This window comes from Oncorhynchus mykiss, chromosome 15 (genome assembly GCF_057628025.1).
Source record: "Oncorhynchus mykiss isolate SJ-2025 chromosome 15, ASM5762802v1, whole genome shotgun sequence".
Classification (NCBI taxonomy): Eukaryota; Metazoa; Chordata; class Actinopteri; order Salmoniformes; family Salmonidae; genus Oncorhynchus; species Oncorhynchus mykiss.
The window spans coordinates 72,707,005-72,732,792 of NC_143036.1; the positions used below are offsets into that span (position 1 = coordinate 72,707,005).

The following is a 25,788-nucleotide window of genomic DNA, read 5'->3' on the forward strand; positions in this document are numbered from 1 at the left end:
TGTGAAGAATGATTTCAAATGACTAACACGTTTTTACATACAACAGAGATGGTGTGATGGGATCATATCTCAAACAGTGCCATCTAGTGGGGAGAAAGGAGAAGTGTCATCACTGAGTTAATTAGCAGTGCCATTGTCAGAGGAGAAGGCACTTGTGACATGACCTGAAAAGTTAATATTTTCCTCTAAAAAGCCTTGGAGGGTGTTGAGACTAGAAACCTCATTCTGTGACCTCTATCTCTCCCTCCAGACAGATGTAAAGAAGCTAGGCCCTCCATGTAGACCAGAGAGTAGCAGAGAACACTGTGGAGAGAAACAGCAGGTTACCAATAGAATAGATCAGAGACCAGAGGAACTTTAATCCTGAAGCATGGAGAGCAGGTCCCTAGGAGAGGCATCATCGTGTCGTCCTCCACCAACCAATAGATGTGAGTCTATGAGCGTGTACTCAGAGTATTGTCCACATCCTGCCTTTTTATTCTCATCTTGTGACTAAACAGGTCTTTGTACAAATGTTCTGTTTTCTTTCAGTTTTCATCCTGTTTTCCACATGGATCGGTAAGTTAGACTTTCGAGTGACGCTTTCTCCGCACACATCACAGCTTATTTATTTCTCTCCTGTGTGAGTCCGTATATGCATCGTTAGGGTCCCCTTCTGGCTGAAGCTTTTCCCACAGTCTACACAGCTAAATGGTTTCTCTCCTGTGTGAGTCCGTATATGCACCGTTAGGGTCCCCTTCTGGCTGAAGCTTTTCCCACAGTCTACACAGCTAAATGGCATCTCCCCTGTGTGAGTCAGTATGTGCCTACTAAGGTTCCCCTTCTGGGAGAAGCTTTTCCCGCAGTCACCACAGCTAAATTGTTTCTCTCCTGTGTGAGTCAGTATATGCATAATTAAGTTTTCCCTGCGTTTGAATCTTTTCCCACAGTCACCACAGCTAAATGATTTCTCTCCTGTGTGAGTCAGTTCATGCTTCTTTAGGTTCCCCTTTAAATGGAAGCTTTTCCCACATTCATCACAGCTAAATAATTTCTCTCCTGTGTGAGTTCGTATATGCTTAATTAGGGCCCCCTTCTGATTGAAGCTTTTCCCACAGTCTCCACAGCTAAATTATTTCTCTCATGTGTGAGTATGTTTATGTTTCCTAAGTTTCCCCTTCAAATTGAAGCTTTTCCCGCAGTCAGCACAGTTAAATGGTTTTTCTCCTGTGTGAATCTGTATATGTGCGGCTAGGGTCCACTTGCGACTAAAGCTCTTCCCACAGTCACCACAACAATAACGTTTCTCCCCTGTGTGAATCCTCATGTGCTTGGACAGATCTACTTTGAGATTGAAGGTCTTGCCACAAACAGGGCAGGTGTTGGGTTTCCCACTGTGACAGAGGCAGACATGGGCCTTCAGTTTACAGGTGGAGTTGTAGTGTTTTAAGCACAAGCGACATTCACTGAGTCTCTTCCTGATGAGAGTCACATGCCTCTGCAGGTCAGTTCTCTCTGCAAATGTTTTTCCAGACGTGGTGCTGGGTTTGAAACAGTGTTCCACCACTGATGGATTTGGATCCAATGGCGGCTGCAGTCAAGTGCTGCTGGGTCGCTGCTTACGGCTGAGATTTGTCTGGAGGCATTGTTCTGATTATCTGGAGGGTCACAGGGAATGTAGAGGCCCTTAAGGTGGGTCACAGTAACAAAAGGTGTGAGTTCCACTTGTTTAGGATCACTCTCTCTGTTCTCCACAGTCTGGGTTTGGGGAGAAGTGAAGGGCTGAAGTGGGTCCTCCTGATCACATTCACTTTTCACACAGGAAGGAGTGAATTTGAAATCAGCCTCCAGCCCTTGAAGCTGCTCTTCCTCCTGACTGGTCCTGAGTTCCTCCTGTTCCTCTTTAATCTGTGGAAGCACTGGGTTCTCCTGCCCCAGACTGGGGCTCCACTCCTGCTCACAGTGCTGCTGATCAGGGAGAACCTCCTCCTCAGAGACAGAGAGCTGCAGGGAGTCTGGAGGAAAGGAGAGAGGAGCAGAGGTTCTCTATACAGCCTTTAGACAGTTGTTACTAGCTGACACAGCCACAGTCATAAATCCTGCCTATTTCTAAAATGTCTCTTCTTGAAGCAGAACTGAACTTGAGAACCAACTTCTCTCGTTGAAAACGGCATACGTGATATCAATATAAGTCAGGAACATTTATGCCAGTGCCAAAATTGACTAAAAAGTGCAAGTAGGTTAATTTTGGTCATAAAGTCAGTCTCTTCCAAAACTGAGTTGTGAGATTGTAGTACAAGTGTTCATCATGACTTGAGGGTTGGGTTTGAGTTTGGGTTTGATTTCCACAATGCCCACTAACACGGGAAAACAGCTGTGGTGACTTAACTCTATCGAATCGTACAGCAGAACACAGTGAGAAAGACCTGCCCAGCAGTTGGTTTACATAGTAAAAAAAGTGTTGTCCTTCAAAAATACTGCACCAAACACCTTAGCTAGATGAAATAATGGCACCGGAGGGGATGGCTGCCGCTTTACGGGCTCCCGACCAACTGTGCTATTTTGTTTGTTTTTCATTTATTTTGTACATATTGTTGCTGTTACCGTCTCTTATGACCAAAAATAGCTTCTGGATATCAGAACAGCGATTACTCACCTCGAACAAGACAAAGATTATATGTTTAATGAGTCCGACGTGAAGGATATACTGCTTCCTCGAGACCAGGCCCAAATCCTCGTCATTCGCGTGAAGAAAAAACTGAGAAACCGGGGGCAGAGGTCGGAGAGCCTTGTGAGAATTCATCGGCGAGTGGGTAGACCGCCACTACTATCCGTCCTATTGGCCAACGTGCAATCACTGGAAAATAAACTGGATGATCTATGATCTATTAAGACTATCCTACCAATGGGATGTTAAAAACTGTAATATCTTATGTTTCACCGAGTCGTGGCTGAACGATGACACAGATAATATAGAGCTGGCTGGGTTTTCCATGCATTGGCAGGACAGAGCAGCTATGTCTGGTAAGACGAGGAGCGGGGATGTGTGTCTATTTGTCAATAACAGCTGGTGTGCGATGTCTAATATTAAAGAAGTCTGGAGGTATTGCTCGCCTGAGGGAGAGTATCTCATGATAAGCTGTAGACCACCAAGAGTTTTCACCTCTATTTGTAGCCATCTATTTACCACCACAAACTGATACTGGCACTAAGGCTGCACTCAATGAGCTGTATACCGCCATAAGCAAATAAGAAAATTCTCATCTAGAAGCAGCGCTCCTAGTGGCCGGGGACCTTAATGCAGGCAAATTTAAATCTGTTTTACCTCATATCTATCAGCACGTTAAATGTGCAACCAGAGGGGAAAAAAACTCTAGACCACCTTTACTCTGCAAAGAGACGCATACAAAGCTCTCCCTCACCCTCCATTTGGCAAATCTGATCATAATTGTATCTTCCCGATTCCTGCTTACAAGCAAAGACTGGAGCAGGAAGTACCAGCAACTCGCTCAATATGGAAGTGGACAGATGACGCGGATGCTACACTACAGGACTGTTTTGCTAGCACAGACAGGAACATGTTCCGGGATTCATCCAGTGACATTGAGGAGTATACCACCTCAGTCACCGGCTTCATCAGTAAGTGCATCAACGACGTTGTCCCCTACCTACTCATTCAAGGGTTTTTCTTTATTTCTACATTGTGGAATAATAGTGAAGACATCAAAACTATGAAATAACACACATGTAGTAACCAAAAAAGTGTTAAACAAATCAAAATATATTTTATATTTGAGATGCTTCAAATAGCCACCCTTTGCCTTGATGACAGCTTTGCACACTCTTGGCATTCTCTCAACCAGCTTCACCTGGAATGCTTTTCCAACAGTCTTGAAGGAGTTCCTACATATGCTGAGCACTTGTTGGCTGCTTTTCCTTCACTATGCAGTCCGGCTCATCCCAAACCATCTCAATTTGGTTGAGGTCGGGGATTGTGGAGGTCAGGTCATCGGATGCAACACTCCATCACTCTCCCTCTTGAAACAAAGGTGGAGGTGTGATGGGTCATTGTCCAGTTGAAAAACAAATGATAACCCACTAAGCGTAAACCAGATAGGATGGCGTATCATTGCAGAATGCTGTGGTAGCCATGCTGGTTAAAACAACGAAAAAGTAGTTTGTTCTGAACAATGTCGCGCGCCATAGTTTAAAAAGTCTGGATAGTGCTCAAACTAAAGATTTCATTTCTGAATTCTTTCATCTTTATGCACCGTCGCCATTTAAAATAAGTGGAATTACGTTTAGACATTTTTACAAATGAAATACTAATGTCTTGAGTCAATTCAGCTCCTTTGTTATGGCAAGCCCTAAATAATTTCAGGAGTAAACATTTGCTTAACAAGTCACATAATAAGTTGCATGGACTCACTGTGTGTTCAATATATTTTTTTATGACTACGTCATCTCTGTACCCCACACATACAATGATCTGTAAGGTCCATCATTCAGGCAGTAAATTTAAAACACAGATTCAACCTCAAAGACCAGGGAGGTTTTCCAACGCCTCACAAAGAAAGGCACCTATTGGTAGATGGGTAAAATAAAAGCAGACATTGAATATCCCTTTAAGCATGGTGAAGATATGAATTACTTTGGATGGTGCATCAATACACCCAGACACTACAAAGATACAGGCGTCCTTTCAAAGTCATTTGCCGGAGAGGAAGGAAACCGCTCAGGGATTTCACCACGAGGCCCATGGGGACTTTAGACAGTTGAGTTTAACGGCTGTGATAGGAGATAACTGAGGATGGATCAACTATATTGTAGTTACTCCACAATACTAACCCAATTGACAGAGAGTAAAAAAATATTACAAAACATGTATCCAGCTGTAATCGCTGCCAAAGGAAGGGTGCTGCTGAGGAGTCATGTTCTGTCTGCTCTCAGGAATAATGAAGCCCATGGGAGTAATATAATAAGTGGGACATTAATGACATTGAAATAAGTAGATTTTGTTCATTAATCAGAGGGTGATACAGCACCCCTACCTCCTCCAGTTATGGCTTTGTACTTTTTTCACAACAATTTCTTCAAAATTCACAAAAAGTGACATTAGCTGATGAAGATTCTCAGAGAACAAAACGTATAATATCTCCTAAGCCTGTGTTTACCACAGACCAAAACGGCATTCAATTTTCTCGTAGGCTTTTTTTTCAACTAACTATGCCAGAGTTAGTGCCTACAAATATATGACACCACGGTTTCTATCTATGGAATTTGTCTTGGCCGGTCTTCAGTTAAACTGTAATACCGAAGCTGTCCTCTCAGAACAGTTGAAACTGGGCTTTTAGATCGGAACCTGTGGCCTTGTTTTAGGCACAATTTTGTGAAAAGCCCCAAAGGCTTCATAAATCCTCTTTCTCCCCATCACTAGTAATAGTTCATAAAACATGGTAAACTTGTGGGTCACTGAAATCCCGAACAGTATATTTACTGAGTAGAACTGTAGCTATCAGTATATCTATACACGAACCTATTCTACGTAGTTGTATTTCCGGTGTGATCCGCAGCAGTCTCCGTAGTCGATCATTCTCCTCGTGGTACTCCGCTACTGTTTGCTCAAGTGCCTCGAAAATCTCCACAGCTGCCGCGGTTAAACGCTCATTTAAAAACACACGAAACGACTGAAGTTTAGACATGTTTCTGTCGACGGAGAGTTGTGTATTCAGCTAGTATGTTTACATCCACGAGGAAAGAATGGTGGGCAAGAACAAAACAATCTGCTCACAGTTTCTTCCGTATTGTCTTATTCTGTTTTTATCAGCGGGTGGCTAGTCCATAAACATAACAAAGCGCCCCGATGTGGGTGGGGTTATACTACAAGTTCCATACAAATTATAACGTAACAATATTATATCATTGTTTTCCCACGTGTTAAGTAATAGGCTGATCTAGGACGATCATTCCTTGCATGAACTGAATTAAAAGACAACACATTGTAACACGTGACTAATGGCAGCTGCTTGGGACTGATGGGACAGCAAGCACTAAACCAGAGAAGGCAGTTATGAACAGCAATTATAAAATAATGTTATTGAAATGTGACTGAAAAAACAATAATGCATTTAAAACAGTTTGCGCTTACACACACAGGAAGAGGGCAAGAGAGACTACATTCCCAATCTGGCCCTCATACCATCTCCACCATCAAATCATCCCCAGCTTCCACTTGGCTCATTCACCCCCCCTCCCCTCCCACGGTCATCACAGCTAAATGATTTCTCTCCTGTGTGAGTCAGTTTATGCTTCCTTAGGGTCCCCTTCTGACTGAAGCTTTTCCCACAGTCTCCACAGCTAAATGATTTCTCTCCTGTGTGAGTCCGTTTATGCTTCTTTAGGGTCCCCTTCTGACTGAAGCTTTTCCCACAGTCTTCACAGCTAAATGGTTTCTCTCCTGTGTGAGTCAGTTTATGCTTCCTTAGGGTCCCCTTCTGACTGAAGCCTTTCCCACAGTCATCACAGAGAAATGGTTTCTCTCCTGTGTGAGTCAGTTTATGCTTCCTAAGGTTCCCTTTCAAATTGAAGCTTTTCCCACAATCACCACAGATAAACAATTTCTCTCCTGTGTGAGTCCGTATATGCCTACTTAAGTCCCCCTTCTGATAGAAGTTTTTCCCACAGTCTCCACAGCTAAATGGTTTCTCTCCCACTCCTGTGTGAATCCTTATGTGCTTGGACAGATTCCCTTTGAGTTTGAAGGTCTTGCCACAAACAGGGCAGGTGTAGGGTTTCCCACTGTGACAGAGTCGGATATGGGCCTTTAGTTTACAGGTGGAGTTGTAGTTTCTTTTGCAGAAGCGACATTCACTGGGCCTCTTCTTTAAAAGAGTCACATGCCTCTGCAGGTCAGCTTTCATTGCAAACATTTCACCACAGTCATGGCAGTGGTGAGTTTTTCTAGACATGGTGCTGGGTTTGAAACAGTGTTCCACCATTGACTGGTTTGGATCCAATGATGGGCTTGGATCCAATGACGGACTGGAATCCAATGACGGACTGGAATCCAATGGCGGGCTGGGATCCAATGGCGGGCTGGGATCCAATGGCGGGCTGGGATCCAATGGCGGGCTGGGATCCAATGGCGGGCTGGGATCCAACGATGGGCTGCTGTCAAGTGCCGCTGGGTCGCTGCTTAAGGTTGAGCTTTGGCTGGAGGTATTGTTTTGATTATCTTGAGGGTCACAGGGAACGTAGAGTCCCTTAAGGTGGGTCACAGTAACAAAAGGTGTGAGTTCCACTTGTTTAGGATCACGCTCTCTGTTCTCCACATTCTGGGTTTGGGGAAGAGTCAAGGACTGAAGTGGGTCCTCCTGATCACATTCACTTTTCACACAGGAAGGAATGAATTTGAACTCTATGATATCAGCCTCCAGACTGGTCCTGAGTTCCTCCTGTTCCTCTTTAATCTGTGGAAGTTCTGGGTTCTCTTGCCCCAGAGTGGGGCTCCACTCCTGCTCACAGTGCTGCTGATCAGGGAGAACCTCCTCTTCAGAGACACCGAGAGAGAGCTGCAGGGAGTCTGGAGGAAAGGAGAGAGGAGCAGAGGTTATCTTTTAGACATCAGGGTTGGGATCAATTCGAAGTTAAAACTAGAACCCTTAGTTAATACATAACATGTTTTGATGGTTCAGACCTTGCAGCCATAGCTCAGTCTGTTGAGAGTGGTTTCATTTCTCCAGGCTCATCATCACCTTTTACCAAAACAGAGGCAGGGTAACCCCGCTTCATTATTGTTTCAATTAAGGACTCTGGCTTTAAGTAGATTCATGAAATAAACAAACATTCCAATTCAATAATTGAACAACTATCAATTACTTCTCAATAAACTGACGATATGCTATTTATTTCAAAAGTTCTTTGTAAAAAAATGTATTTACGAATTCAAATCACTTCCTGGTTTTCGTGACAATGTTTGTATCCATGTACGGTATTAGCAAAGATGGTTTGGTATGAAGAGATGTAGAAACCGCTTCTTAAAAATAAATCCCCGATCACGCATGTAGGCGATGTCATGGCGACGTTAGCTAGCTAAACGCATGTGCAGACACACGTCATTGGGTCTAACCAGGGCCACGTTCAGTACATAAAAACGGAATAGACCGTCCAATTGAACAAAAACGTCGCTGTACTGAGAGACCAGTTAAAAAACGGGGATGGGTTGAGTTATGGGTTCAAAATGTACCGCTGCCCTATAAGTTCATCACTCATTGCTTCAAGATACACCGTGGCACACCCACCAAACGGAAGAAACGTATCTCAAAGTCTGGCAAGAACGTACAATAGCGTTTTGGGAAAATGTGTCGTTTAGTACAAACCGTTTCGCTACGTAGCAAACGAACTGAACGCACCCCATAGGAGAACGACTGCACATTGAATGTTGCCACGACTTTGGAAGTATGCTTGGGGTCATTGTCCATTTGGAAGACCCATTTGCGACCAAGCTTTAACCTGATGTCTTGAGATGTTGCTTCAATATATCCACATAATTGTCCTGCCTCATGAAGCCATCTATTTGTGAAGTGCACCAGTCCATGATGCTGCCACCCCTGTGCAAACAAAAATCTGCTTAATTTAAGGTTAGGTTTAAAATCCTATTTTAAACATATTTTTTTTTAGAAATGGGCAGGGTTTATGACTTTGTGGCAACTAGTGACGACACTGGGGCCTCCTTTATAAACATGGCGACGCACAAAATCTGCCACAAAAAGTGTGTGCCAGTTCACAGAACAGTTGGCATTTCTAAAAACTATACTTGACATGAGAATGTGCTGATCCTCCCACAAATTTAAGAACATGCATATGCACCATTTCTAGTGGTTTAAGTATTTCATTACAATTGTTGTAAAAGTAGCCTAGTAGTGGCCTGGAAGTGGTGTTGGAGAACCAGTATGAGGCACTGTTTCCTCTGGTAAAAAACTTATCCCAGAGCAGTGATTGAGGACATTGTCCTGTGTTGGGTTCAGTCTTTCAGCTGGGATGTTAAATGGGTGTCCTGACTCTTTGGTCACTAGAGATCCCATGACACTTATCATAGAGTATGGGTGTTAATTCTTGGCTAAAAACCCAATCTGGCAACCTTATCATCTACAGCTTCCCATTGGCTCATTCATCTCCTCTGTAACTATTCCCCAGGTTGTTGCTGTAAACGAGAATTGTGTTTTCAGTTAACTTACCTGGTGATGGCACTCTTATTCAAAACAATAAGATGATCTGTTAGTGGAGATCCATTTTTTTTCTTCATCTTTCCATTGTAAAAGTGTATTTTTTATTTATTTAACTAGGCAAGTCAGTTAAGAACAAATTCTTATTTACAATGATGGCCTATACCGGGCCAAACCCGGACGAAGCTGGGCCAATTATGCGCCGCCCTATGGGTCTCCCAATTACGGCCGGATGTGATACATCCTGGAAATAAATGAGGCATCTATTTACCATTTTATTTCCATGATCATTGCAGAATAAATTTCTTTCCTTTTCGGACTGTGATGGTTTCATCCTCGCGAAATAGCCTCTAGGCCTACAAACGTCCCATCACTCATTTAATTGGAACCACTTTACAGTAGTAAATAGATCAACTATTCGAAGTATTTTGCCATGTGATCTGAAGCGCATTAACGGTAAAACAGAAGGGTCATCTTTCCAATTTTCCTTTCTTTTGTCTCAAGTAAACAATATTTGATTTATAAACATAATATATATATTTTCATAATCATTGCAGAATATATCCCACGACAATTTTTCTGGCCATGATGCGTTCATATTCCCGAATAAGCTTTAGTTTACAGCAAATGACCACGCCCGTCTCATTTAAATTGTATCTAATAGAGTAAAATACTTGAAATAATAGCCTGTAATTGTAGTTCTTTCAGAAACGGTAAAATATAGCAAATGTCACTGTAAAAGTTTTTAAACAGTCTGCCAACACCTCCAGAGGCATTTGATCAAGTTCCGCCGTTGCTATACTTCCTTTAAACGGCATTGGTCTAATTCCAATTCTTCCAAAGTACACAGCAAATGAGCGCGTTATAAAACGACGAATGGGCGTTTTTCAGGCAGTTGTAATGCTCGTTCACGCGCGCAGTTTCAGTGCGGGGCTGATTTATAATGGCAAACAGGCGTACGCCAAGTTTATAAATCTTAATATTTGTATAATTGCGCAGTCCTTTCAGAAGTGGAGCACGCAGATATGTAATGTGAAACGTTAGCGACTGTTATGAGGCCCCTGGTCTGCCGAACCTGCGTTTGGAAGTCTCGCGATGTTGGGCCTCTGGTTTTAGAAACGGGTAATAGTTTTTTTTTAAAACATATTGAAATGGTGATCACTGTAACAGTTTATTTATTGAGCAGAACTGCTAGTGATCTACATACGAACCTACGTTACATAGTTTTATCTCCGGTGTGATCCGCAGCAGTCTCCGTAGCCGATCATTCTCATCGTGGTACTCCGCTACCGTTTCTTCAACTGCCCCGAAAATCTCCACAGCTGCCGCAGTTAAACGCTCATTTAAAAACACACGAAACGACTGAAGTTTAGACATGTTTCAGTGGACTGAGAGTTGGGTATTCAGCTAGTATGGCTTCGTCCACGAGGAAAGAATGGTGCCAACAAACAAAACAAACCCGCTCCCAGTTTTACTTCCGCATTATTTCTCTGTTTTTATCAGCGGGTGGCGATCCCATGTGGGTGGGGGTTTTTACTACACACCAATGATAATGGAAATAGATAAGTACATGTGGGGAAACAGTTACATTAAATAATAGGGTAAACGGTATAATAATACCGTTTCAATTAGGATATTCAACGAATATTCCGCTTTCAAACCATTTGAGCCACAGACTCCAAATAAGTGTCATGATGTTTGAAAAATTGTGCACAACATTGCACAGGTCTTATTTTCACGATTTGGACATTCATTTCAATAGCTCCTTGGTCCACTGACTACCCTTCTATTGCACACCCTTTAATTTCTCAATTTTAATATCACACGTTTTTACATGAATTTTTCAAAGTTTAACATTTCAATAGCTCTTTGGTCATGTGACCTAATGACCTCAAACAAGGTTCAGAATGTCCACTGACTATGCCTTCATATCACACACTCTAATATTTGTCTACTTTCATCTCATGCTATTAGACTTAAATCTGTAAGCTTTACAGGCCATCTACAACAAAAAATAAAATGTCGTTTTTTACCTAATTGTCACATAACAGCTAACCATTCATTATTGAAAATATAACACTTTATGTCCACCCAGTCGTCTTTTCCATATCAGGATCTTCTCATTTTGAAGTACTCTCTTTTTTATGTAAACATAATGGAATTCTGATTAGTTATAGGCAAATGAATACACAGGCCAAATGTGTATGCTGTTTTCCTTATCACTATAATCTAGTAGTAATTTAGCAGTAGAGATCATTTCCTTTATTCCCCATTCTCCACACAGCCTAAATTATAGGTACTGAACCATTTACAGGACAATAATAAAAGTAGCATATAGGATCCAACCCTATCACAGAGTGAATATATGTAGAGCGTTTGTAGACTAAGAAAAAATCTTAAGTGACAGTGTCATCAGTACGTGCTTAAAGAAAGTCATATCACAAAGATCACAGATGACAGTGACCACCAAATTTATGACATTAGAGAATGAATTGTAAGCACCAAAGTGTGTTTGTCAAAATAATATCTGAAAATGTCAGTTGTTGAACATAATACTTCTATTTTCAATAGTAATTTATGATATATGCAGTTGAGGAATATTCCATGTACCAACACTACATGTAGGACGGACATAAGACATTCCCATATATAGTATATATTTTTTACATGTATTTTTTATTTGGCCTTTATTTAACCAGGTAGGCCAGTTGACAACACCTTTATTTAACCAGGGAGGCCAGTTGACAACACCTTTATTTAACCAGGTAGGCCAGTTGACAACGAGTTCTCATTTACAACTGCGACCTGGCCAAGATAAAGCAAAGCAGTGCGACACAAAGAACAACACAAAGTTACACATGGAATAAACAAACGTACAGTCAATAACACAATAGAAAAGTGTATATACAGTGTGTGCAAATGAAGTAAGATTAGGGAGGTAAGGCAATAAATAGGCCGTAGTGGGGAAATTTCGCAAATAAACACTGGAGTGATAGATGTGCAGAATATTAATGTGCAAGTAGAGATACTGGGGTGCAAAGAAAATTAAAAATATAAATAACAATATGGGGATGAGGTAGTTGGATGGGCTATGTACAGATGGGCTATGTACAGGTGCAATGATCTGTAAGCTGCTCTGATAGCTGATGCTTAAAGATAGTGAGGAAGATATGAGTCTCCAGCTTTTGCAATTCGTTCCAGTCATTGGCAGCAGAGAACTGGCGACCAAAGGAGGAATTGGCTTTGGGGGTGACCCGTGAAATATACCTGCTGGAGTACGTGCTACGGTTGGGTGCTGCTATGGTGACCAGTGAGCTGAGATAAGGCAGGGATTTACCTAGCAAGGACTTATAGATGACCTGGAGCCAGTAGGTTTGGCGACGAGTATGAAGCGAGGGCCAGCCAACGAGAGCATACAGGTCGCAGTGGTGGGTAGTATATGGGGCTTTGGTGACGAAACGGATGGCACTGTGATAGACAGCATCCAATTTGCTGAGTAGAGTGTTGGAGGCTATTTTGTAAATGACATCGCCGAAGTCAAGGATCGGTAGGATAGTCCGTTTTACGTGGGTACGTTTGGCAGCATGAGTGAAGGATGTTTTGTTACGAAATAGGAAGCCGATTCTAGATTTAATTTTGGATTGGAGATGCTTAATGTGAGTCTGGGAGGAGAGTTTACAGTCTAACCAGACACCTAGGTATTTGTAGTTGTCCACATATTCTAAGTGAGAACCATCCAGAGTAGTGATGCTGGACGTGCGAACAGGTGCGGGCAGCGATTGGTTGAAGAGTATGCATTTCGTTTTACTTGCATTTAAGAGCAGTTGGAGGCCACGGAAGGAGAGTTGTATGGCATTGAAGCTCGCCTGGAGGTTAGTTAACACATTCTCCAAAGAAGGGCCAGAAGTATACAGAATGGTGTCGTCTGCGTAGAGGTGGATCAGAGAATCACCAGCCGAAAGAGCGACTTCATTGATATATAGAGAAAAGCGTCAGCCCGAGAATTGAACCCTGTGGCACCCCCATAGAGACTGCCAGAGGTCCGGACAACAGGCCCTCCGGTTTGACACACTGAACTCTATCAGAGAAGTAGTTGGTGAACCAGGCGAGGCAGTCATTTGAGATACCAAGGCTGTTGAGTCTGCTGATAAGAATGCAGTGATTGACAGTCGAAAGCCTTGACCAGGTCGACGGCTGCACCGTATTCTCTTTTATCGATGGCAATTCTGATATCGTTTAGGACCTTGAGCGTGGCTGAGGTGCACGCATGACCAGCTCGGAAACCAGATTGCATAGCGGAGAAAGTACGGTGGGATTCGAAATGGTCTGTGATCTGTTTGTTAACTTGGCTTTCGAAGACCTTAGAAAGGCAGGGTAGGATAGATGTAGGTCTGTAACAGTTTGGGTCTAGAGTGTCTCCCCCTTTGAAGAGGGGGATGACCGCGGCAGCTTTCCAATCTTTGGGGATCTCAGACGATACGGAAGAGAGGTTGAACATTCTAGTAATAGGGGTTGCAACAATTGCGGCAGATAATTTTAGAAAGAGAGGGTCCAGATTGTCTAGCCCAGCTGATTTGTAGGGGTCCAGATTTTGCAACTCTTTCAGAACATCAGGTATCTGGATTTGGGTGAAGGAGAAATGGGGAGGCTTGGGCAAGTTGCTGTGGGTGGTGCAGAGCTGTTGACCGGGGTAGGGGTAGCCAGGTGGAAAGCAAGGCCAGCCATAGAAAAATGCTTATTAATATGTAGGCCCACTGACTGGACATTCTGAACCTTGTTTGAAGTCACTAGGTCACACGACCAAGGAGCTATTGAAATTTGACATTTTGAAAATTCATGTAAAAATGTGTGGGATGAAAATGGACAAACTAAAGGGTGTGCAATATAGAAGGTTAGTCAGTGGACATTCTGTTGTTGTAGCCTACTGAAAGGATCCTTGTTAGTGTAATAGATCCACTTCATTGGCCAGCTAGCCGATTTCCTTTTGCTGCAGTAGGATGTGATGCAGACACCTCTTAATCAGAGGCAATTGCCAAAGACTCCAGCCACCCTAGTCGTAGACGGTTCTCTCAGCTTTCGCACGGCAAGCGGTACCGGAGCGCCAGGTCTAGGTCCAAAAGGCTCCTTAACAGCGTCTACCCCCAAACGTTTTCTACGCTGCTGCTACTCGCCATTTATGATCTATGCATTGTCACTTTACCCCGACCCAGGTGTGCACAATGGTGAACATGTAGTAAAAATACTTTAAAGTACGACTGAAGTAGTTTTTGGGGGTACCTTGTACTGTGTATTATGTCTGGAGTCCCTGGCTATCTAAAAAAATACAATCTAATTAAAACAATCTAAATGAAATTGTGCCATTTGGTTTGCTTAATATAAGGAATGTGAAATGATTTATACTTTTACTTTTGATACTATGATACTATATTTTAGCAATTACATTTACTTTTGATTAGTAAGTATATTTAAGACCAAATACTTTTAGACTTTAGTATATTTAGTATACTTTGAGTAGTATTTTACTGGGTGACTCACTTTTCCTTGAGTAATTTTCTATTAAGGTATATTTACTTTTGCTAATGTATGGCAATTGAGTACTTTTTCCACACCACTGCATGCACATATTACCTAAATTACCTCAACTAACCTGTAGCCCCTGTATATAGCCTCCTTATTGTTCTTTTATTTTTGATCTTTTATCAAATAAAGAAAATAGTTAATTTAGTAAATATTTTCCTACCTGTTGTAGTCGGCACATGTGACAAATAACATTTGATTTGATACTGAGGCACTAACATACTTAGTTGTCAAGTCAACTTATCTGACAGTGCTGCTGTGAACTAAAGCAAAACAGGAGATGTATAAAACATTAAATCATTGATGCAATTTCAATGTTGTTTGAGTTGCTTTGTGTTTCACCAAATTAGCTTGAGATGATTTTACTGCAACACTTCATCCAAGTTGCTTGACATAGGAGTTTCAAAGAGCTGTCAGTCAAGGCGAGCTCATGAAAATCGCCATGCTATGTTGTTGTCTTAGGTCTCTATTTATGTAGTGTTGTGTTGTCTCTTGTCGTGATGTGTGTTTTGTCCAATATATTTCTTTAATTTATTTTGTATTTATAATCCCAGCCCGTCCCTGCAGGAGGCCTTTTGGTATCCCTTCATTGTAAATAGGAATTTGTTCTTAACTGACTTGCCAAGTTAAATAAAGGTTAAATGAAGAAAAATATATATAATAATAATATTCTGCGTAAATGTTTCCATGGCCAGGAAACTCCCCATACCTTAATCCCATTGAGAATTTGTGGTCAATCCTCAAGCGGCGGGTGGACAAACAAAAACCCACAAATTCTGACAAACTCCAAGCATTAATTATGCAAGAATGGGCTGGATGGATGTCAGGATGTGGCCCAGCAGTTAATTGACAGCATGCCAGGGCAGATTGCAGAGGTCTTGAAAAAGAAGGGTCAACACTGCAAATATTGACTCTTTGCATCAACTTCATGTAATTGTCAATAAAAGCCTTTGACACTTATGAAATGCTTGTAATTATACTTCAGTATTCCATAGTAACATCTGACAAAAATATCTAGACACTGAAGCAGCAAACTTTGTGAAATTAATATTTGTGTCATTCTCAAACCTTTTGGCCGACTGTACAGTACCAGTCAAAAGTTTGGACACACCTACTCATTCAAGGGTTTTTATTTTTACTATTTTATACATTGTAGAATAGTAGTGAAGACATCAAAACTATGAAATAACACATAGTAGTAACCAAAAAAAGTGTTAAACAAATCAAAATATATTTTATATCTGAGATTCTTCAAAGTAGCCACCCTTTGCCTTGATGACAGCTCTGCACACTCTTGAAGTGGAAAAGCTGTAAAAAAAAAACATATGGGTTAATTAAAAAAAGAGTAAATGTTACTTATTTAATGAATAACATAACTTCCATGTAAACAATGAGTCGTTGGGACCTCCCAGGATGTCACAAAATGGTCGCATAAAGTCGTCAGGACGTTGTGTCATGGTTCCCTAGAGGATCTGTCTAATTCCTGGCTGGTCTCGAGGACGTTTTTAAGGAATTCTTGGGATGTTGTGTCATGGTCCCTGAAGGTCCATGGGACATTGTGCCATGCTCTCTCCTGGAGGTTTTTGTCTAGTTCCCGGTTTGTTCCGAGGACATTACCCGATGCTCATAAATAAATGCCCCCCCGCCGGTTTACCCAGGGCACGCACACCCTAGTTTCATTACGCATCACCCTTTGTTACTGTTGCCAAGCCCATCAAGGCCCTGATTGGTGAACCACTGATCCAGTCTCAGCTCTTTGTCTTTTGGCAATGCTAGGGACAGCCACCGACACACAAACAGTGCTTTTAACAGTGTTTTACACCCACATATTTGAGAATGTTCTCTTGGGCGGCTTCCACCCAGTTACCTAACCCTGAACCTTAGAGGCTGCTGCCCTATATACATATACTGGAATTCACTGGCCACTTTAACAATGGAACACTAGTCACTTTAATGTTTTCATATTTTTGCTTTACTCATCTCATATGTATATACTGTATTCTATTCTACTGTATTTTACTCAACGCCACTCCGACATGGCTCATCCTAATACTTATATATTCCTTAATTCCATTATTTTACTTTTTGGTTTGTGTGTATTCCTGCTGTGCCACAAAATCTGTAGAATTTCAGAAGTTCCCTACACATTCATTACCTATAACACATCTATGCACGTGACAAAATAATGCCATCTGCACTAATATTTTAGTCATCAGTTAATCTGACTATTCTCTCAGACTTCATTTACTTATTCCAGCTATGTGTGTCTGAGCGTGTACTCAGAATTGTCCACATCCTGACTTTTTATGTTCATCTTGTGACTAAATAGATCTTTGTCATAATCTTCTTTCTTTCAGTTTTAATCCTGTTTTCCTCCTTTGTGTATTTTTTTCACATGCGTCAGTAAATTAGACTTTTGAGTGAAGCTTTTCCCGCAATCATCACAGTTAAATGGTTTCTCTCCTGTGTGAGTGAGTTTATGGTTTCTTAGGTTCCCCTTCTGATTGAAGCTTTTCCCACAGTCATCACAGCTAAATGGTTTCTCTCCTGTGTGAGTCAGTCTATGCTTCTTTAGGGACCCGTTCTGATTAAAGCTTTTCCCACAGTTATCACAGCTAAATGGTTTCCCTCCTGTGTGAGTCCGTTTATGGTTCCGTAGGTTCCCCTCCTGATTGAAGCTTTTCCCACATTCTCCACAGCTAAATGGTTTCTCTCCTGTGTGAGTCAGCATATGGCTCCTTAGGTTCCACTTATGAATGAAGCTTTTCCCACAGTCTCCACAGCTAAATGATTTATCTCCTGTGTGAGTCAGCATATGGTTCTTTAGGTTCCCCTTCAAATTGAAGCTTTTCCCACAGTCTCCACAGCTAAATGGTTTCTCTCCCACTCCTGTGTGAATCCTCATGTGCTTGGACAGATATCCTTTGAGTTTGAAGGTCTTGCCACAAACAGGGCAGGTGCAGGGTTTCCCACTGTGACAGAGGCGGATATGGGCCTTTAGTTTACAGGTGGAGGTGCAGCGTTTTCTGCAGAAACTGCATTCACGGAGTCTCTTCTTGTAGAGAGTCATATGCCTCTGCAGGGCAGCTTTCAGAGCAAACTTTTCACCACAGTCACGGCAGTGGTGAGTTTTTCTAGACGTGCTGGAACAATGTTCCGCCGTCGATGGGCTGGGATCCAATCGCGGGCTGCTGTCAAGTCCTACGGGGTCACTGCTTACGGCTGAGCTGTGGCTGGAGGTATTGTTTTGATCCTCTGGAGGGTCACAGGGAATGTAGAGACCCTTAAGGTGGGTCACAGTAACAAAAGGTGTGAGATCCACTTGTTTAGGATCACTCTCTCTGTTCTCCACAGTCTGGGTTTGGGGAGAAGTGAAGGACTGAAATGGGTCCTCCTGGTCACATTCACTTTTCACACAGGAAGGAGTGAATTTGAAATCAGCCTCCAGCCCTTGAAGCTGCTCTTCCTCCTGACTGGTCCTGAGTTCCTCCTGTTCCTCTTTAATCTGTGGAAGCTCTGGGTTCTCCTGCCCCAGACTGGGGCTCCACTCCTGCTCACAGTGCTGCTGCTCAGGGAGAACCTCTTCAGAGACAGAGAGCTGCAGGGAATCTGGAGGAAAGGAAAGAGGAGCAGAGGTTTTCTATACAGCCGTTAGACAGTCATCACTAGCTGGCACAGCCACTGTCATAAATCCCACCTATTTCTAAAATGCATCTTCTTAAAGCAGAACTGAAATCAAGAACCAATTTCTCTAATTGAAAACAGCATGTGACCAGGAACTCTGCCAGAGCACGTGGGCAGTTAAAGGTCATGAACAGTCAAAATCATGTTTTTCATGAAATTGGATGATATTTGAAGGAAACCAGATTAAAGTATGATGACCAAAGTGTGAAAATGACTGTTGCTTCTACATTGATAAAGTTTGATCATAAAGTTACTGGTCCCCTCACCCATGTCAAACACCTGGACTCATTATTAAGGGGACAAGGTGACATCACTTAATCTTAATGTGTGCTAACATAATATTCTCTTCTCTTTAAATAAGTACTGCATTGTCACAAACATCGGAGAAGTCGTGTTTGCAGAGGGGCGTGGTTTATATAGCTGGTCATGGCTCACATCAACACCATCATCTCAGATGCCCTAGACCCACACCAATTTGCATACCGCCCCAACAAATCCATGGCTTGGGGGTAAAAGCTGTTAGGAAGCCTTTTGGACCTAGACTTTGCACTCCGGTACCGCTTGCCGTGCGTTAGCAGAGAGAACAGTCTATGACCAGGGTGGCTGAAGTCTGACAATTTTTAGGGCCTTCCTCTGACACTGTCTGGTATAGAGGTCCTGGATGGCAGGAAGCCTGGCCCCGAGCAGTTGCCATACCAGGCAGTAATGCAACCAGTCAGGATGCTCTCGATGGTGCAGCTGTAGAACCTTTTGAGGATCTGAGGACAATTGCAAAATATGTTCAGTCTCCTGAGGTGGAATAGGCTTTGTCGTGCCCTCTTCACAACTGTCTTAGTGTGTTTGGACCATGATATCTATGCATACTCACTTTAACTCTATCTACATGTACATATTATCTCGACTAACCTGTGCCCCCCACACTGACTCTGTACGGGTACCCCCTGTATATAGCCTCGCTAGTTATTTTACAGCAGCTCTTTCACTATTTTTTACCTTAACTTATTTTTCTTAAAACGCATTGTTGGTTGAGGGCTTCTAAGTAAGCATTTCACTGTAAGGTCTACAGACCTGTTGTAATCGGTGCACGTGACAAATAAAATTGTGGTCACACCAGATCTGATCAACCTCCCTACCTTTTTTAAGATATATGTGACCAACAGATGGATATCTGCATTCCCGTTAATCTGAAATCCATAGATTAGGGCACAATTAATTTATTTCGATTGATTTAATTCCTTATATTAACTGTAACTTAGTAAAATGTTAGAAATTGTTAAATGTATTTATATTTTTGTTCAGCGTAGCCATCTGAAGATCTACATACGAACCTATCCTACATAGTTTTATCTCCGGTGTGATCCGTAGCAGTCTCCGTAACCGATCATTCTCCTCGTGGTACTCCGCTACCGTTTCTTCAAATGCCCCGAAAATCTCCACAGCTGCCGCGGTTAAACGCTCATTTAAAAACACACGAAACGACTGTAGTTTTGACATGTTTTAGTCGACTGAAAGTTGGGTATTCAGCATGTATGTTTTCGCTTCCGTATTGTTTTGTTCTGTTTTTGTCAGCGGGAAACGAGACCAGAAACAAATCACAGCGCCCCCATGGTGATGGGGTTTTACTACAGGCTACAGACCAATGATACTGGGAATAGATGCTGTCGCTCAGGGATTTGTTGTTTTAAGTTCTGAACAAGGTGCAATATTGAAATGTAGTTGTGCATCAGCAATTTCTCTCTTGATATGTCAGCCACTGACAGTCACTCAATTATCTTATGTCAGCTAACATTTTTTAGACTGGTAAATTAGTTTAACGGCCAGCTATCTAAACTTAGTAATCATGATCGAATTACTGGACGGCGGGCATTTTGGCATGTCTTTCTAGATTCAGAACTTAAAACAACATTTATAAAGTTATACATTAACAATTAAGATTTCCTTTTGATGCAGTAGGATGTCATGCAGACACCTCTTAATCAGAGGGACACTGAGGAGCAAACATGTGTTTAGTTTTATTTACTCAACATGCATTAGTCTAGAAGTCTGTATGTATAGAATGAAAAGATGTCCACTTTCTGAGAACATTTAAGCAGATACCTCATCTACACCTCGTTCTATTGTAGTAGACTAATGCATACAGTGAAAGTCCCACTCCTCCACATTGTGGTCAATCTGGATAACACACACCTGTTTACTTGGACTCTCCTGGTGTTGTGAACCTAATTCTGATTTACAGTCACCTCTGACCCTACAGTACACAACATCTTCCCTCATTCCCAGGGTCAGTCCAGGTCAGTCATGTCTGGTTCAGTTTAGTATAAGCCTGTTTGGTTGTAATACAATGTGTTCAGTAATGGTTTATGCCCTCATAGGTCTCTGGAAAACAAGATGAAATGACTAACAGGTTTGATATACTGAGATACTGCAGTCACATCTTAAACAGCGCAATCTAGTGGGGAGACATCCTAAACAGCACCATCTAGTGGTAGGAAAGCAGAAGTGTCGCCACTGAGTTCATAATACAGTGGGATCTACAATAATTATCAAATTATCTTTGATAAAGATTAGCAATAATGTATAAAATAAATCATTCAAGTACTGAGCTATAAGGTATTATTTTATACAATTTTCCCCCAAAAGGTATTCTTATTGCAATAAAACTGACTCCAAAATGACAATACATTATTTACCATTCATTTCTACTGGGCACAAAATAATCTGAAACCAAAACAAACTTTTGTAGAGTTCATAGAGTCACAGGCTCAATGTCGTATTTCATCTACTTTATTTATTACAATCTTCAGGGGTGTCAATGTTTACCACCACTCTTGAGATAAAAAATATATTTCTATGAGCATTTGTATTCATATAAAATAATATACTTTCCTAATTTTTTTAAGCATACAAAATAGCTCAGCATTTGAATGATTTATTTTATACAGTCATGATTGCTCATATTTATCAAGGACGTCAATCACTTCAGACTCCATTGTATATGCCATTTGGCAGCAGATTTTATCCAAAGGGCATTACATTTTACAAACGGGTTAGCTGTGACACTGTCAGAGGTATTTTCCTCTGAAAAGGTCTTTTCCTCTAAAAAGCCTTGGAGAGTGTTGAGACTAGGAACCTCATTCTGTGACCTCTTGGAGAGTGTTGAGACTAGGAACCTCATTCTGTGACCTCTTGGAGAGTGTTGAGACTAGGAACCTCATTCTGTGACCTCTTGGAGAGTGTTGAGACTAGGAACCTCATTCTGTGACCTCTTGGAGAGTGTTGAGACTAGGAACCTCATTCTGTGACCTCTTGGAGAGTGTTGAGACTAGGAACCTCATTCTGTGACCTCTTGGAGAGTGTTGAGACTAGGAACCTCATTCTGTGACCTCTTGGAGAGTGTTGAGACTAGGAACCTCATTCTGTGACCTCTTGGAGAGTGTTGAGACTAGGAACCTCATTCTGTGACCTCTTGGAGAGTGTTGAGACTAGGAACCTCATTCTGTGACCTCTTGGAGAGTGTTGAGACTAGGAACCTCATTCTGTGACCTCTATCGCTCCCTCCAGACAGATGTAAAGTAACTAGACCAGAGAGTAGCAGAGAACACTGTGGAGAGAAACAGCAGGTTACCAATAGAATAGATCAGAGACCAGGGGAACTTTAATCCTGAAGCATGGAGAGCAGGTCCCTAGGAGAGGTATCATCGTATTGTCCACATCCTGCCCTTTTATTCTCATCTTGTGACTAAACAGTTCTTTAAGATTTCCTCCTGTTTTCCTCCTTTGTGGATGTTTTTAACATGCGTCAGTAAGTTAGACTTGTGATTGAAGCTTTTCCCACAGTCACCACAGCTAAATGGTTTATCTTCTGTGTGAGTCAGTTCATGCTTCTTCAGGTTCCCCTTCAAATTGAAGCTTTTCCCACAGTCACCACATATAAAAAGTTTCTCTCCTGTGTGAGTCCGTATATGCCTACTTAGGTCCCCTCTCTGATAGAAGCTTTTCCCACAGTCTCTACAGATAAATTGTTTCTCTCCTGTGTGAGCCAGTCTATGCTTCCGTAGGGTCCCCTTCTGACTGAATCTTTTTCCGCAGTCAGCACAGCTAAATGCTTTCTCTCCTGTGTGAATAGGAATATGATCAGTAAGGTTCCCCTTGCGATTGAAGCGCTTCCCACAGTATCCACAACTAAATGATTTCTCCCCTGTGTGAATCCTCATGTGCTTGGACAGGTCTGCTTTGAGTTTGAAGGTCTTGCTACAAACAGGGCTGGTGCAGGGTTTCCTACCGCGACAGAGTCGGACATGGGCCGTCAGTTTACAGCTGGAGTTGTAGTGTTTTCTGCAGACGTGGCATTCGCTGGGTCTCTGCATGGCGAGAGTCACATGACTCTTCAGGTCAGCTTTCAGAGCAAACATTTCACCACAGTCACGGCAGTGGTGAGTTTTTCTAGACGTGCTGGGTTTGAAACAGTGTTCCCCCATCGATGGGTTTGGATCCAATGATGGGCTGGGATTCAATCGTGGGCTGCTGTCAAGTCCTACTGGGTCGCTGCTTACGACTGAGCTGTGGCTGGAGGCATTGTTTTGATTGTCTGGAGGGTCACAGAGAATGTTGAGACCCTTAAAGTGGGTCACAGTAACAAAAGGTGTGAGATCCACTTGTTTAGGATCACTCTCTCTGTTCTCCACAGTCTGGATTTGGGGAAGAGTCAAGGACTGAAATGGGTCCTCCTGATCACATTCATTTTTCACACAGGAAGGAGTGAATTTGAACTCTATGATATCAGCCTCCAGCCCTTGAAGCTGATCTTCCTCCTGACTGGTCCTGAGTTCCTCCTGTTCCTCTTTAATCTGTGGAAGGTCTGGGTTCTCTTGCCCCAGACTGGGGCTCCACTCCTGCTCACAGTGCTGCTGATCAGGGATAACCTCCTCCTCAGAGACAGAGAGCTGCAGGGAGTCTGGAGGAAAGGAGAGAGGAGCAGAGGTTCTCTATACAGCTTTTAGACATCAGGGTTGGGGTCAATTAGAAGTTAAAGCTAGAATCCTTAGTTGCTACATAACTGTTTTGACTTATAAATGATTATTGAAGAATAGAATGTATAAATGCCTCATGAGCTTAGTTCAACTGTCATCCCCCATCAGAACACATAGTTTTAACCATGTTTTTGTGGCTATATTTACATTGTTTACAAACATTGGAGTTAACAAGCTTATATTTTAATGTTGATATCATGGATGGTCAGTCCTTGCATCCATATCTCAGTCTATGAATTTGAGAGTGGTTTCATTTCTCCAGGCTCATCATCACCTTTTACCAAAACAGAGGCAGGGTAACCTCGCTTCATTATTGATTCAATTAAGGGCTCTGGGGAAGTAGATTCAAGTTAACAAAAAAAATCAAATTAAATAATTGATCAACTAGAATCTACTTCAATTACTTATCAATAAACGTTAGATAATAAGCTATTTATTTATAATGTAAAAAATAATACAAGTTCATTTATAAAGTGGAATGGTTTACTGGTTTTAATGAGAATGTGTTTTAGCAATGGTATTAGAAAAAGATAGTTAGGTAGGAAGATATGTAGAAACGGATTCTCCAATAGAAATCCCAGATCACGCCTGTAGGGCAATGTCATGACGACGTTAGCTAGCTAATCTAATTCGCAGAAACACTTCATCGGGTTCAAGCGAACTGAGCACACCCCAGGTGAGAATGTCAACATTCGTCTCCCGCAGAACTGCGCATGTGCAAGCCATCAACTCTTAGATATAAACTTGTTTTTGACGAAAATCAAAACGTGTCAGTTTGTCACTTTCATAAGGTTGTAGTAATGACATGTTCACCTACTTAAAACATTCGTTTGAATCTAGGTTGTGCCTTTAGAAATCGAGAAAATGAACAACCAAGGAGGAATATTTCACTTCTCTCATTGACTTCTCAAACCCCGGTCTGGTCTGCCGAGTCTTGCTTCGCAAGCGTTCCCGGAAGTCTGACGATGTTGGGCCTCAGGGTTTAGAAACTGTGGTAACAGTTAATAAGGCATATTGAAATGATAATCACTGAACCCCTAAACAGTTTATTTATTGAGCAGATCTGCTAGCTATCAGTAGATCTACATACGAACCTATTCTGCATCGTTTTATCTCCGGTGTGACCCGCAGCAGTCTCCGTAGCCGATCATTCTCCTCCTGGTAGTCCGCTACCGTTTCTTCAACTGCCCCGAAAATCTCCACAGCTGCCGCGGTTAAACGCTCATTTAAAAACACACGAAACAATTGTAGTTTAGACATGTTTCTGTCGACGGATAGTTGGGTATTCAGCTAGTATGGCTTCGTCCACGAGGAAAGAATGGTGGGCAAGAACAAAACAAACCCGCTTGAAGTTTTACTTCCGCGTTGTCTTTTCGTTTTTGTCAGCTGGTGGCGAGCCCAAACAAACGCCACAGCATCACCGTGTGGATGGGTTTTTTACTACACGCTACAGACCAATGATAATGGCAATCAGTGGAGGCTGGTGGGAGGAGCTACAGGAGGACGGATTGTAACGGTATCATTTATTCCATTCCAGCCATTACAATCACCCAATCAATCAATCTCCTATATAATATACAAAACAATCTCCTATATAATCTATAATCTCCTATAGTCTCCTATAGCTCCACCCACCAGCTCCCACTGATGGAAATATATAACTACAGTCATGGAAAAAGTTTTGAGAATGACACAAATATTAATTTTCACAAATTCTTTAGATATTTTTGTCAGATGTCACTATGGAATACTGAAGTATAATTACAAGCATTTCATAAGTGTCAAAGGCTTTTATTGTGAGTGAGCCACTCCCTTGGCTGAGAAACAACCCCACACATGAATGGTCTCAGGATGCTTTACTGTTGGCATGACACAGGACTGATGGTAGCGTTCACCTTGTCTTCTCTGGACAAGCTTCTTTCCGGATGCCCCAATCAATCGGAAAGGGGATTCATCAGAGAAAATGACTTTACCCCAGTCCTCAGCAGTCCAATCCCTGTACCTTTTGCAGAATATCAGTCTGTCCCTGATGTTTTTCCTGGAGAGAAGTGGCTTCTTTGCTGCTGTTCTTGACACCAGGCCATCCTCCAAAAGTCTTCGCCTCACTGTGCATGCAGATGCGCTCACACCTGCCTAAGCATGATCTGTACTGGTGGTGCCCCGACCCCGCAGCTGAATCAACTTTAGAAGATGGTACTGGCGCTTGCTGGCCTTTCTTGGGCGCCCTGAAGCCTTCTTCACAACAATTGAACCGCTCTCCTTGAAGTTCTTGATGATCTGATAAATGGTTGATT

General features: G+C 42.1%; 3 protein-coding genes across 6 annotated transcripts; all 3 read right to left on the reverse strand.

The window, feature by feature from the left end:
- Positions 1-335: 335 nt before the first annotated feature.
- LOC118942882 (uncharacterized) lies at positions 336-24,868 on the reverse strand. Of its 3 annotated transcripts, XM_090201109.1 has the most exons (4): positions 24,589-24,868; positions 23,103-23,418; positions 19,793-19,962; positions 15,895-18,389 (listed from the first exon to the last, which is right to left on the reverse strand). In XM_090201109.1, exons 1-4 carry the CDS (start codon positions 24,752-24,754, stop codon positions 17,140-17,142), a joined length of 1,902 nt encoding a protein of 633 aa, XP_090057235.1. In that variant the 5' UTR covers positions 24,755-24,868; the 3' UTR covers positions 15,895-17,139. The 3 variants fall into 3 exon arrangements, with proteins under 3 accessions (XP_090057234.1, XP_090057235.1, XP_036801104.2); XM_090201108.1 differs by lacking the exons at positions 15,895-18,389; positions 19,793-19,962 and adding an exon at positions 336-500 and having other exon boundaries at positions 22,212-23,418; XM_036945209.2 differs by lacking the exons at positions 23,103-23,418; positions 24,589-24,868 and having other exon boundaries at positions 19,802-20,037.
- On the reverse strand, positions 515-5,681 carry LOC110490706 (uncharacterized; the record flags this gene model as incomplete). The annotated part of the gene is given in 3 exon segments (XM_090201292.1): positions 515-1,578; positions 1,581-1,994; positions 5,516-5,681. Coding segments are annotated over 3 exon segments (1,644 nt in total), but the record flags the coding sequence as incomplete, so codon positions are not given.
- LOC149978177 (uncharacterized) lies at positions 4,411-10,728 on the reverse strand. Of its 2 annotated transcripts, none has more exons than XM_090201105.1 (2): positions 10,415-10,728; positions 4,411-7,561 (listed from the first exon to the last, which is right to left on the reverse strand). In XM_090201105.1, exons 1-2 carry the CDS (start codon positions 10,578-10,580, stop codon positions 6,195-6,197), a joined length of 1,533 nt encoding a protein of 510 aa, XP_090057231.1. In that variant the 5' UTR covers positions 10,581-10,728; the 3' UTR covers positions 4,411-6,194. The 2 variants fall into 2 exon arrangements, with proteins under 2 accessions (XP_090057231.1, XP_090057232.1); XM_090201106.1 differs by having other exon boundaries at positions 5,773-7,561; positions 9,216-10,695.
- Positions 24,869-25,788: the final 920 nt, after the last annotated feature.